This window comes from Hipposideros armiger, unplaced genomic scaffold (assembly GCF_001890085.2).
Source record: "Hipposideros armiger isolate ML-2016 unplaced genomic scaffold, ASM189008v1 scaffold_750, whole genome shotgun sequence".
NCBI lineage: Eukaryota > Metazoa > Chordata > Mammalia > Chiroptera > Hipposideridae > Hipposideros > Hipposideros armiger.
The window spans coordinates 134,788-148,453 of NW_017732100.1; the positions used below are offsets into that span (position 1 = coordinate 134,788).

At 43.6% G+C, this 13,666-nt stretch overlaps 1 protein-coding gene across 1 annotated transcript in view; it reads right to left on the minus strand.

Moving 5' to 3' along the window:
• Positions 1–13,666, minus strand: part of LOC109373897 (contactin-4) — a 289,091-nt gene that overhangs the window by 21,874 nt on the left and 253,551 nt on the right. Inside the window, 2 exon segments of the mRNA XM_019628144.1 lie at positions 4,352–4,469; positions 8,528–8,703. Of these exon segments, the coding sequence (XP_019483689.1) occupies positions 4,352–4,469; positions 8,528–8,703 (294 nt within the window).

Below are 13,666 nucleotides of genomic sequence, written 5' to 3' on the forward strand. Positions count from 1 at the left end.
GAGGGCAGTGTCACTGGCCCTCATATGTGGGATCCGAACCGGGGCCCTCTGGCATCCCAAGCGAGTTCTTAACCATCGCGCCACTCGGCCGGCCCCATGCAAGGAGTTTTGAAGAGAGCGAAACAAGTGGAAGTCTGACGGCGCAAGATCGTGCGAGTATGGTGGGTGTGGCAACACATCCCATCCAAGCTCCAGTCATTTTTGACAGGTGATCAAACTTGTGTGTGGTCTCACGTTGTCTCAATGGAACACAACTCCTTTACAACTAACGAGCTCTGGACATTTCTGGATGATGGATTCATTCCAACTGCCCAATTGCTGACAGTACACATTTGAATTGATTGTTTGGTTCCTTGATAGGAGCTCAAAAAACACGACACCTTTAAAATCCCACCACACTGAGAGCATAACCTTCCTCTGATGAATGTCTGCTTTTGATGTCGTTTGAGGGGAATCATCACTTTGGGACCAAGACCGTTTGCACACTGCATTGTTATAAACAATCCACTTCTCATCACCAGCTATGAGTCGCTTCAAAAAAGGATCGCTTTCCTCACGTTTAATGAGCATATTGCAGACATTTATATGCGCCGTAAAATGAACTTCTTTGAGTTCATGTAGAACCTAAATATCAAGCTTGCTTACGTATCCCAGCTTCTTCAGGTGGTCGTGAATGCTTGAATGATGGATGTTCAATGTTTCTGCAATTTCTTGTGTCATGTAACGTGGGTTTGACTCGATCAATACCTTTATTTTGTCGTCATCAACCTTGGTGGGCCTCCCTCACCAAGGAGCGTCATTGAGATAAAAATCACCAGCACGAAATTTCGTGAACCATCGTTGGCACTGACATTCTTGTAGAGCATTGTCACCATAAACTTTATGCAACTTTTCACAAGCTTGATGCGCATTCTTCCCTTTATGGAAGTAAAACAGTAAAATATGGCAAAAATGCAGTTTGGTCTTCCATCTTCAACTTGCTGTAAAATCTCCAAAACTCAACCAAATTGCTCAATTTTTTTTAGAATGAAGCTAGAACTGTCAGCTGTCAAATGACATAGCAATAACATAGGTGAGAATGACTCAAGTGCTTCCAAAAATGAATTAGTGCCCCTGTCGCAAACATGCGTCATGACTTTTCTGACAACACAATACTTACAATGGGAGGAAATCAGTTTTAAAGGAAGGCTTGGAAACCATAAAGAAACAGGAATGGATAGTGGCGGCCAGGCAAACATGAAGTACCAATGGCCAGAGCTAAGCCACAAAGCTGTCCCAGATTCAGACGGGAAAAGCTCTTACCGGGCAGTCAAATGCATTTCCCAGAAGGACCACTGAGTACCTCAAGAGAGCAGGTGGCTGTGAGAGAGACACAAAGGTGCCCTCACGGCCATCAGACAGGCGCGGGGGGCTATTCCTAGGAGGGACCTGGCACACCCAGCACAGCAATCAAAAGTACTGTCAAGATACAGCTGGGCCATGTCACTGGGGCCAGGAAGAAAGAGGCCACCAGGAGAGTGGGGCAACGTTAACAACAGTTTCCTCAAGCAAGGCTTTGTTCTGAGATTCACTGCTGAACCCTTTACGTGATGCCCTAAATTTCTCTTTCCTTCTTTAAAAGTCATTTTTATAGACCCACAGGTGAGACTAAATTTATCTTCTTCCTCCCACCCCTGAATGAAAGGTCTGGAAATCTGCGTGCTAGAATTGATTAATTTTCCGTGGTGACATTTCAGCATGTCAGTCTAATGCCACCTCAACAGAACCAAGGTAACCTTCGGTCTTTGGGACCCTTATTAACCAGACAAAGTCCAGAAGAGAATATACTCTCTTTTTCTCACCAGCATTCTCATCCTAGCATTCCCAGCCCCTCACCCCTTTTTAATGGCTTCTCTTTCAATGGCCTTTAAAATCAAAGCACCAGAAACAGAAAAGTGATTCTCTCCAAACTCCTCCATGGATTAAGCTGACAGGGAGTATCTGAGCCCAATTGGCCACTGAGTCAGCAGGAAATTCGGGGGTGGGGTGAGCTTGGCCAGTGGGGAGAAGGCAGGCCTTTCACAGCTGTTTGCTCCTGCATCTCCAGCCTCCCTCCCCCGCAATGTGTAGATCTGATCTTACAGAATGTTTACTAGCTTTGTTTTGGGGAAGTGGGGTCCCTCTTTCAAAATGACCAAATGAGCAAATGCTTATCCTCTGAACAAAATGTTAACATGGTCACGGGAGTTTTGTCACAGGCCACAGCGGAGGGAATGTTGGTGTGACGTCAGTGTCTCTGTCTCTCTCTCAGGGAAGGGTGGCCTTTTTGGCTGCCACTAGACGGCTATAGATTAAACAAAGTAAATATCACAACCCAGGAAGCCAGAGCCAAGACTCACAGCCGTACTCATTTCAAATACAAAAGTCTAGCAGGGCAGTAAAAGTCCCTTCTGCCCCCTCCCCCCACACTCCCACCCCCCATCTGCAGAAACCTCAAGGGCAGAGCTGGGGGAGATAAAACGAAAGATTACGGGTTTGAAGTGGCACCTTAATTTATTGGCCTTCTTAACTGATTAGGTTAGATTTTCTTTTAGACAGATTTTGCAAATTCCTCCTGGTACTTCATATTATTTTCTGTGAATTGAAGTATACAATATCATTTAAGAACTTCAAGTATTACTGATTTCAATATTTATTAGTCTAATTTATTGGTGTTCAAACTGCTGATGTGAACATTATCCTAATTAAATAGAGGATAAATGTTCAGCGACAGAATTCTTTCGTCCCCAAGGGGACAGCAGGCCGGCTTTGGTGATGGCAGCAGCCATTTAAAATGGAAAGAAACAGGTTTCCAGCAGTTGTGCTTTCTCTCCCCAGGTCGACCCTTATCTCGCCCTTATCTGCACCATTACTGAAAGGTTCTTAGGCCAAGTGAAGGGGAATGAAAGCAGGCAGGGTGGAAAAGCTATTTTTCTCTAACTTCTCTTAAGGTTTAAGTTGCTAACTCCCACACATTCCCCCCCTGACAGAAAGCCTAGAGGGGACGGCAAGGCTTTTTAGGGTTCCCAGTAATGCTTGTTTATACACTCAGACTTGCCAGCTTCCAAATCTGATGGCCCCTGGGTTTCATGCTCCTCACTCAGAGTTCTGCCAAAGGTGCCAACACACCAAAGTGAGGCTTCCAGAGAGGGAGACGCTCGGAGGACATGATTTCCATGTTCTGACTGTCTTCATGTGGAAAACCTCCGCGTGCGCATCGGGTTTGATTCTGGTGCCTACACCAGCTCACAGAGATTTTAAATTTACTTTAAAGATATTTCTTAAATGTCCATATAGGGCCGGACGAGTGGCGCGTTGGTTAAGAGTTGGCTTGGGACGCTAGCTCTGAGCAGCAGAGCCCCGGTTCGAATCCCACATGAGGGCCAGTGATGCTGCGCCCTCTACAGCTAAGATGGTGAACAGTAGCTCGACCTGGAGCTGGGCTGCTGTGAGTCACCGGTGACGGCGTAGGCTGCAGTGGGGCTGGCCGGCAGCAGGCATGCACTTTCATGAGCGGCCGTGAGCGGCCATCTAATGGCCAGAGAGTGACTGCCTCACCTGGGAAGATCGCAATGATAATATCAACATGGGCCAGAGAAGTGACATCCTCCACATCTAGACTGAAGAACAAAAGGACAGCAACTTGTCTGTTCCCCTTCCCCAATTCCCCAATAAACTCCAAAAAAAAAAAAAAGTCCATGTACTGTTCTTTTACCAAGTGGTTTGTGGAGCTTGGGGTTTATCGGCTGGTGTGGGTCAGATGAGGGTTTACAGCCCTTGGGATGAAGTCAGGCCAGGCCGATTGTACACAAGAGATTCTCACAAATATCGGTTTTTACATCAGCTCGCAGCTTATTTATTCCATCCCAGGCAGTCAAGGGATGTTTCTCTCTGAAGCCGTATTTTAGGAACTGGACAGAACTATTAACTTTAGAGAAAAAAGAGGAAACTGGGGAAAACTGTGATGGTTGTACCTCCGTCGCTCTTACAGCCCTGGCTAACTTGGTTTAGCCTGGATGAAACATGAAAGGCGGTTTGATCTCTCCGTAAGCCATCTGCTTTCTGTTATCTAACGCCCTAGAAAGTCAGCTCCCACAGCCATCAGTCAGGCCCCTCCCAGGAGTGATTTCCAGAATAAAGTAACTGGATTTGCTCTGCGTTTCCTGACAACCCCCTGTGAGAAATGGATGAACACTTCATGTCTGCAGACTGCTAAGCGCTGGTTACAATGTTTACCTTCTACCTGACTTTCCCCCTATAATCCTACCCCACTGAGGCTCTTAGAACCCTGTGCAGGAGGAGATATCGCGACACCAAAACCAAGCTCCCGTACCTCTGACGATCAGGTCTGCAGCAGCGGACAGCGTGTCCACACTTGTCCGGACCAGGCAGACGTATTTCCCAGCATGCTTCAGCTGGATGTTTCGGATCATCAAATCACCAGCTGAATCCTGCTGATAAAGTAGGGGAATGGCTACAATTAGTTTGTAATGACTCTAAATGTCTTTATCACATGAAGGACACGGTGGCTAATGGATTTATTTTACACTGGCTGATGGGAACATCAGTGATGCCAGCCATGGCCTATTAAGAATAGGGAGCCTGCCCGAGAGATAAGAACAGCCATGTGTTCAGAACACACCTTGGCTTCCCGGAGGTTCTGGACCCATTTGCTGCCTCTGCTGGCAGCACGTCACTTTCATCAGGTGGCTCCTGGTCTAGTCCCAGGGGTTTCATCCAACGTGCCCTTGGCCTATGGCCTTCGCTGGTGTTCCCAGACTTTGGAACCCTGTATTTGGAAAGGCCCATGTTTGGGGACACCTGCATTTTACTGCACAACCCGTGTCACAACCAGCAGTCTGATCACTCCCAGGACTGAATGAAAGGATTATGAGGACCAGACTCTCCATGGAAGCCTTGCATCACCTAGTCTGGGATGGTGCCAATCTGCTGTTCAAATGCCAAATGCAAGTTTGGTCAGCAGATGAAGAGGACTAATTACATCCGGGACAGAAGTCCATGTGCCCTAGATATTTCTACCCGGTTCACCAGCACAGACTTGTAATACATGTGGGGACAGGCTGTCACAAAGGTGGCATTTAACTGAAGAACACGACTACACCTTGGAGTCTGGTTTCATAGCTCAGTTATCAAAAGCTTGGGAAGTGACTCCTTGAGTGAGAGAGTGCCTTGGGGTTCAGATCCGGGAAGCCATTTTCTTCCTAAACCCCTAATGGGTGACAAGATCACTTCGGCTTCCCCACCCCAAACGACAGCCCCCTGTGTTGCTGTGTGTCTTCATGGAAGTCTCTTAACCTCTCTGGGCCTTAGCTTATTGACCCAAGAAGGAAGAGTGCACTGGCTAATGAGCTAGGTTGTGACAATCAAATGAGCGTGTACGTGTGTGTGTGAAATCCTTCTGAAAAGTGGGAAGCACAGAGTAAACTGAAACGGACATTATTGATGGCCATGATCAATCATGTCCGACATTACATCGAATTCAAGAAAAGCTGTGATTTTTTTTTTTTTACCTGAAAGCTCTTTTATTTATAGAACTTGGTTTCTCCTCTAGATTCTACTATTTACTGATCAAGTCTTACAATTGCTCAATAAAACAGGATAATAATTGCTACCTGATTTCACAGGGTTTCGGTGAGAATTAAGGAGCTCGTATACATGGAAGTGTTTGAGCAATGGTTACACATTTTGGAAATGTACGAAGAACTGTAAGGAATCCTCATCGTCATTATCATTATTTATACTTCTTTACCTAAGACAGTTCACGTGTTAGGACTTTGAGTATAGACTTAAATGAAGCGTCTGCCTCACAGGGGTGTGTGCAGGGGGGTGGGAGCCACGCTGGTTTTAAGGAAGTGGCTCCACTGCCTCAATAATTCACTTTGTTTACTGAGGGCTTGAAAGTTGTCCTAACAGAATTTTGTGACTGTGTGATTTAGAGTGTGCTCTCTTTATTTATCCATTTTGACCAGATTTGTGTTTTTAAAGTCAAACTGAGACAGAGAAATACATAAGGGCAGGGCTGAGGAGTCTCTTGGAAGGAGACCATGGCAGCGTTCGCTCTCCCTCTGGAGTCATCCAGACCCAACCGCTAGCTGAGATTTCTGTGAATATTCCATCCAAAGCGCACAAACAGCACTGGCGACTTTCCCCCCGACAGACAGCACTTGGAGGCTATCAGAGGACAACGAAGTAAGGACTTCTCCAAAGCCGGCAATGGGCAGGCTCTGCTGGCCCAGGGAGCAGAGGCCAAGAGGTGGGCTGACCTCAGAACTGCCTCCTCACCTCTTCTACTCGAGTCAGTGCTCGGCAGACACGAATGACCCTAGTGGCTCACACTCCGTGCTCACCCTCGGTGGTGCTCTCCTGAATTTGGCACTTACATCTTAGCAATAGTTGACCGATGTTAGAACTAGTTTCATAGACGGGACAAACGTTTTCCTGTGAAAGGCTGATGAGAGTGATTCCACACATGGAAGTCTCTAGAAAGGTGGCCATTACTGCCTGACTCCATGAGGGGTGTCTCTGCCCGGCTCCGCCATGGCTGGTCTGCAGCCAGGACAGCACACAGGCCACATCTGTCTGATTGGCAGGGCCTGGGTTCTGACCAGTCAGGCACCTGTTCTGATTGGTTGGTGCCCATGCCATTCTGGAAGATAGTGTTTTTAATATTTCTCCTGCCCAAGACATTGGTTTTTAGTATGAAAACAAATACTTTGCTTAACTGAAGAAGGTTTTGTTAATTTATACTTTCCTGTTATTAAAATCAGTGTTACCAATCCTTCAATTAATACAACCATTGAAGCTTATCAAGTGCTTTTATTGCGGTAGGCATTGGGCTATGCACTTGTCCAGACCTGAAGGGGTTTAATATCCTCGGGGCCCTTGTGAAGTAGTTATTCTCTCTCTCTCACGTGGTCAAGGTTATTAGGCTGAACTATATCCAATAGGTCCAGAATTGTTAATATTGGCAATTTCATCCAGCCTTTCTCAACTGGGGTTCTAAGAGCGAGTCACTAATGACCTGAGCCATCCATTCATGCAACAAAGCAATTTCTCCCCTGTGCATTTAACACAGTACACTAGTCATATATGATCCTTGGGATAATTGAAAAAAAAATGCCACTCAAATCATGTTTTGGTGCTCCGTGATTCAACGGAGAGACACTGTTTGAGAAAGGCAGCAAGGATGTAACAGGACTAGTACTACATTTGAATGGAAAATAGGCCTCAATCAATATATCCCGTGGACAGCACTGTAAGCCTTAGTCCATTTATTCTCAGCGGAAGGGGTGGGGATAAGATGAGGTGAGTCAATCAGATTCCTCCAGTGGCATGGAGGGCGGGAAGGGCTTCTCAAATCCCAGCCCCACGGTTACACTGAGCTGTCTTTCGGTTGGACCCCTCCATGTGAGTGGCAGCCAGAGTGAAGCTGTGGAACAATGGGGCTGTAGCGCTGTGTTGGGGCAGAAAAGCATTTTTTTGAGCACGGCTGTGATAGGCCCAAATTATTTCCAGACTGAACCTTTTCTTGGTGTGGGTTCAATGATAATATGCATTTTTTTTTCTTAAGAGGAAGGCATTTTGAAAATTCAACCATTTGCATTCAAATTACCTGGAGATAACAAATAATCTGATCAGACTTTCAGATTCAAGAAAGAGAGCCCTGAGGTCCTCACAAGGATGAGTCTTCCAGAAGAGCTGACAAGAGTCTCATCAAGAGATTGAAAGCATGAGGGGTGTAAATGTCTAACAATTACAATTGTTTTGTACACCTGAAACTAATTAAAAAATGCATAAACTGTCCTCAAGCTATTTTATTAATCAGGTTCAGTGGCCTGTGGTGAGGTAAGGGCCCCAGAGCTTGAGATTTGGAGTTTGAGCTGAGTTCTGCAATTGTAGCTATGTCAACTGTGATGGGAAATTTTACAAAAGGGGGGCAGAGGCGAAAGGGAACAAAAGGTTCAAATTTCTAGTATAAAGCCAATGAGTCATGGGGATGTAATGCACAGCATAAGGAATACAGTCAATAATACTGTGACAGCGTGGGACGGTGTCAGATAGTTGCTGGGTTTATCATGGTGATCGCTTCTGTAGGTCTATAAATGTTGAATAACTATGGTGTATCTCTGAAACTAATACAACATTGTATGTTACCTATATTTTAATGAAAATCTTAAAAAAAAACAGCTATGAGGCCAAGGCAAGCCTTCCAACTTCCCGAGCCTCAGTTTCCTCATTCGTACAGGGTAATGAATCACTAACCGTTAGGGATTAACAGGAGCCATATGGGTCACTCCATAAGTGATGCTGCATCTATCATGCAAAAAGCAGCAGGAATTACCCAAGAGTTTCTTAAAAGAAGGTGCTTGAATGAAATCATCAAAGACTAACTTTCTATTGCTTTTTAAGTTAAAGGAGCTGTGAGTCAGCGTGGGGCAGCTGAATTGCACACGGCATTTCCAGTGGGTAGTCCGATATTAATACTTACCCCTCCAACTCTTTCAAAGTGGTCCCCATCTTTGTCAAAATCTATCAGGTGTCCATTAAACGTCCATGTGAACACGATGTCTAGCGAGTGATCATGTGTCACCTGGCATGTCAGAACAATACTTTCTCCGACAGTGACATCCATGCTGGAAGGGGGCACCATGACTCTGGTTGGATCTGGAGAGTGAAAACAAGGCCAAAAAAAAAAAGAATCCAAGAGGACAAAATACTGAGTAGTTTCCTTTTATTTTTTCCGCAGGCTGTGACCTGCAAACCTCAGTCATCTGGGAAGCAGGGATTCAGGCCAGGAGGTCATTTTCAATATGAAAAGATGAAAACACTCATTATGAGAACCTCTCAAGAGCAGCAGAGCCCAGGTGGGTAGCACCGAGGGTAGACCTCCAAGGAAGCTCCTGGAAGGGCTCGCTCCTGCCAGCTGGCTCCGGAATCACCTCTTTAAAAAGGTTTCGTATCTCCCCCCGTTTCAGCAGCAGCAATATTTCAGCTGAGCGCAAACAGGAAAATCCATGCTCATTTGAACTTTGTTGGGCTTTTTTTTTTTTCCTATCATAAAAGTGATAAATGTTTAGTATGGGAAATTTAGAAAATTCAGGAAAGTTAAAAGCAGAAATCAAATAAACCCCAAAACCAAAATAAAACAAAACAAAATCCTATTTAATCTCATACTATCTGGCTTAAGCCTCTGTTTTCATTTTGGTGTAATTTCCCCCAGTTTTTCTGGCTCTTAGCTTTTCAGTTGTTTTATTTTGCACTATTGTCAACATTCTACACATATGATTTCCCTGTCTCTTCTTTACTTAATTTAATATTAGGTATATCTTTATCCCCGTTTTTCATAACCTGCTTCATGCATTAGTTTATAGTTTTAACCATTTTGAAGCTAGTAGACATTTTAGCAAATTTTATTAGACATATATTATTAATAATGCTGTAATGAGCATCATTGACAAAATGATATATGTATAATGCTTCTTTAAAATAAGGTCTACTATTTGTTTTTAAATTCACCCTTTCCATTATAGTTTGGATTGGGAATGGAATGGGCTTGCTCAGCTGAGAGTATATCACTCCAGAGCTACACTCACACATAGAAAGATGGTCCTTTACGTTTCACTGCAACATGATTTCCTAAATAGTGTCAGGCGATACAGTGGTGAAAAGCAATTTGCGTTACATAGAAAGGTCATGTAAGTGACTAAAGAATGAAATTCTGAGTTCAGCCATATTCCAGAAATTTCTCTGTCCTAAACCAAATCACACAAAGCCAACCCCACAAATCATAACAAAGAAGGCAAGTCCAAAGCAAACGAAACATTAAAAGAACGCGCATCGATCCCCTTCCTATTCACAGGATGGGGTTCAGGCTTGGGGGTGCATAAGCCTTTATGGAGTCTGCTTCTTAGATTCAGATCTCAGCTGGGGATTTTAAAAGGATATTTCATGGAGGCTGTTGCTGGGCCTTCTCTCCAACGACCCGCACTAAAATTTCCTCTTTAAAGAGAGGATTTAAAACAGGCTCTCCACCCTTTTACCCAATTACGGAGAGCAAACATCTCTGGTCATGAGAATAGAAATGTCTATGTCCATCACAGATTATAGCTCAGCGGTGCGACCCACTTTTGCTATTGTCTGAAAACAGGAAAAGGTCATGATAAGTGGATTGGTGTCCTGTTAGTCACTGTTGAATAAGTGATGTTCATGAAATGAGATGCGCGAACAGGGGCTGCCAGCTAGGAGGGCGTGGAAGGGGCAACCCTTTATTTCAAAACCTGAGGCTTTTGCAGTTCACATAATCAAAATCTGCTCTATTGATTAAATGATCCCCAGGAATACCTTTGTCTGTATCTATCTATCTATCTATCTATCTATCTATCTATCTATCATCTATCTGTCATCTATCGATAAAGATATATATATCTATATACTGTATTGTATTTATATATTGTATCTATATATTGATTTTTTTTAAATGAGGGAAGTTGAGAACAAAATCACCTCAGAATAACTCTATGCAAAAATCTAGCAACAGCTCCATTTTGATTTAACCTGTCATTTATCATTTTTGAATTTAAAATTTTCCTCATCTGTAAATGAAAAAATCCTGTCTAAAATTACATGTGTCTATGGGTTTTATGGGGCAAGTAGTTGCCTAATTTTACTTGACTTAGCTGTCCACAGACATTGCAATTTAGATTTTCATTTTAATGTACCATTAATTTGTTGATGTATCCACCAGGCATGTATTGTATGTTACATGGATAACAAACAGCATCCTAGCACGAAGGATATAAAACAGGCCGAGGGAATAATCACATTAATAGTAACTGTGCCCCTTACATTCTAGACACTGCGTTAAGCACTTTACATGGATTATTTCATTTATTCTTGACAAGTAGGTATTATTATCATCCCTACTTAACAGATGAGGAAAACTAATGTCTAGAGTGGTTAAGACACCATCTCTTGTGCTCAGCGGCCTCTTTTCATTTAGCTGGAAACACGACATCCATTCACAGATCGTCCAGGGAACCATCTAAGGGTATAATCTAGCAATTTGCACACTTCATTATGTGTAGTCAACTGAAGATATTTAAATGCAGAAGAAATTCAAAGGAGGCCACGGGGTGAAGACGGTTTCAGAGGGTTTCGCTCAGGGTAATGAAGTTGCAGCCTTAGGTACAAAGCAGGGACGCTTTCATGCCTGAAACGCTGGCACTGGCTCTAAGCTTACACATCAGACCCACGAGGGCAGGGTCAGATGTCCAGGTCTCTAAGAATGTCTCACTCCCCATCTCCTGAAAACTTCTGGGTGAGCAGCAAGGAGCTGGCACTTACCCCAGCGCCTGGAGTCATGTGCAATTCTGGCTCTCATTTTTAATTGGCGTTTGTTTCCTAAAGAAACGCCCACCCCTTTATGCACATGTAGGGACCTGGGACAGATTTCATTATTGGTGAACTCAGCTGCCTGCTAACCAAGGACCAGAGACGCTCCCTCACTCAACGACTGCGCTCCTACGGTCGCTGTGCTTACAGCTGCTAATTCATTCACTTGTCTCTGGTCACTGATTCACGTTCTCAGCCCTGAAGTAGCAAGGATCAATGCAAAGCAAGTCATGGACTGTACACACACCGTAGAGGTCTCCGTGGGAACAGAGAAGATTAAACCAAAGGGGTTCAAACCTCATTAGCTACTTGTTTCCTCAAATTGTATGCTTGTTCAGAACTCCCTTTTTCTGCGTTGTGAATTTTGATTAATTTCCTTAAATTTGAATACAAACACGGTACACAAATAAACAGATGGCTTCTTCAAAACAAAACTGTTTCCCCTCCTTTGGTTTTAATTCATCAAGATCAGGAAAGATCTGTATTTACGACTTCTGCTCTTAAGAGTCGCTCCAACTATTGTTCTGTGCATAGAACTCTCAAAAGCAATTAGAACTCAGGGTGTGAATTGATGTCTGGATTTCGATGTAATTAAATAGCAACAATAAATAGGACCAACTGCACCCTAAACATGTGGTTGGTTCATGCTGCAGAGAATGATAAATTCTCAACTCCAGAAAACTGATGCATTAAATACACACACACACACACACACACACACACACACACACACACACACACATACATATATATATATATATTTTTTTTTACCGAGTGTCCAAACCTCCTAGAATAAAAAAATAATAAAAAATATATATATCTTTTATGTTTACAGTGTTTCCTATGATATACAGAGGACAGAAAGTAAACTAAGTGCTTTGTTCTATAGACAATGACAACCATGAGAATTAATTATTAACCACTCTGTTAATGATTAGGTCAACAATTAGACATATCAATTAGAACACATTATCCAAGTCATATTATATTCTGCCTTTCACTGTTTAGTGGAAAAGCTTTCTGATTTAGGGCTTTTATTATCTGTAAACACAAGCGTCTGGGGGGGGGTCACAGGATAAGAATTTAATTTTGATGTTGCTTTCCCTAGGCCATTCCCAAGTATAGCTGATAATTTATTTGCCTTTTACTCTCAGTGCCTAATGTGTATATTTGTCATTGTCATTCACGGAAGGTATATGTGGTCTGACAATTAAGTTCGTGAACTTGTTGCTAAACTTTTATTTGATATCAGAGGGATTATTCATTTTGATTTTGTACCCACTGGGCAAACAGTTAACCAAGTTTACTATTTGGAAGTGCTGAAAAGGCTGCGTGAAAAAGTTAGATGACCTGAACTTTTCGTCAACAAATCATGGTTCTTGCATCATGACAATGCATCACTCACACGACACTGTCCATGAGGCAGTTTTTAGCCAGTAAACAGATAACTTTATTGGAACACCCTCCCTACTCAACTGGCCCCCAATGACTTCTTTCTTTACCTGAAGAAAAAGGAAATATTGAAAAGAAGACATTTTGATGACATTCAGGACATCAAGGGTAATACGACGACAGTTCTGATGGCCATTTCAGAAAAAGAGTTCCAAAATTGGGCCGGCTGAGTGGCTTGTTTGTTAAGAGTTGGCTTGGGCGCTCGAGCCCTGAGCAGCAGGGTCGCCAGTTCGGATCCCACATGGGCCAGTGACGCTGTGCCCTCTACAGCTAAGATGGTGAACAACAGCTCGACCTGGAGATGGGCTGCCGTGAGTCACTGGCGACGGCGTAGGCTTCAGTGGGCTGCCGTCCAATGGCCGATGACTGACTGCCTCAGCTAGGAAGAGCGCAATGATCACAATACCAACATGGGCCAGTAAACTGATGTCCTTGACAACTAGACTGAAGAACAAAAGGACAGCAACTTGTCTGCCCCAATCCCCCAATGCTGTTCCCTCCCCCAATTCCCCAATAAAATCTTCAAAAAAAAAGAGTTCCAAAATTGTTCTGAAGGGTGGACTAGGTGCTGGCGTCAGTGCATAGCTTTCCAAGGGGAGAACTTCAAATGTGACCGTAGTGATATTCAGCAGTGAGGTATGTGGCACTTTTTCTAGGATGAGTTTGCAAACTTAATTGTCCAAACTCGTACATCTCCTTTTGTTGGTGGATTTCTTGATGGTGACGGTTTTGATGACAGCTTTCAGTCAGGTTATGTCTTCTTTTCATATATTAATTTTTGTAG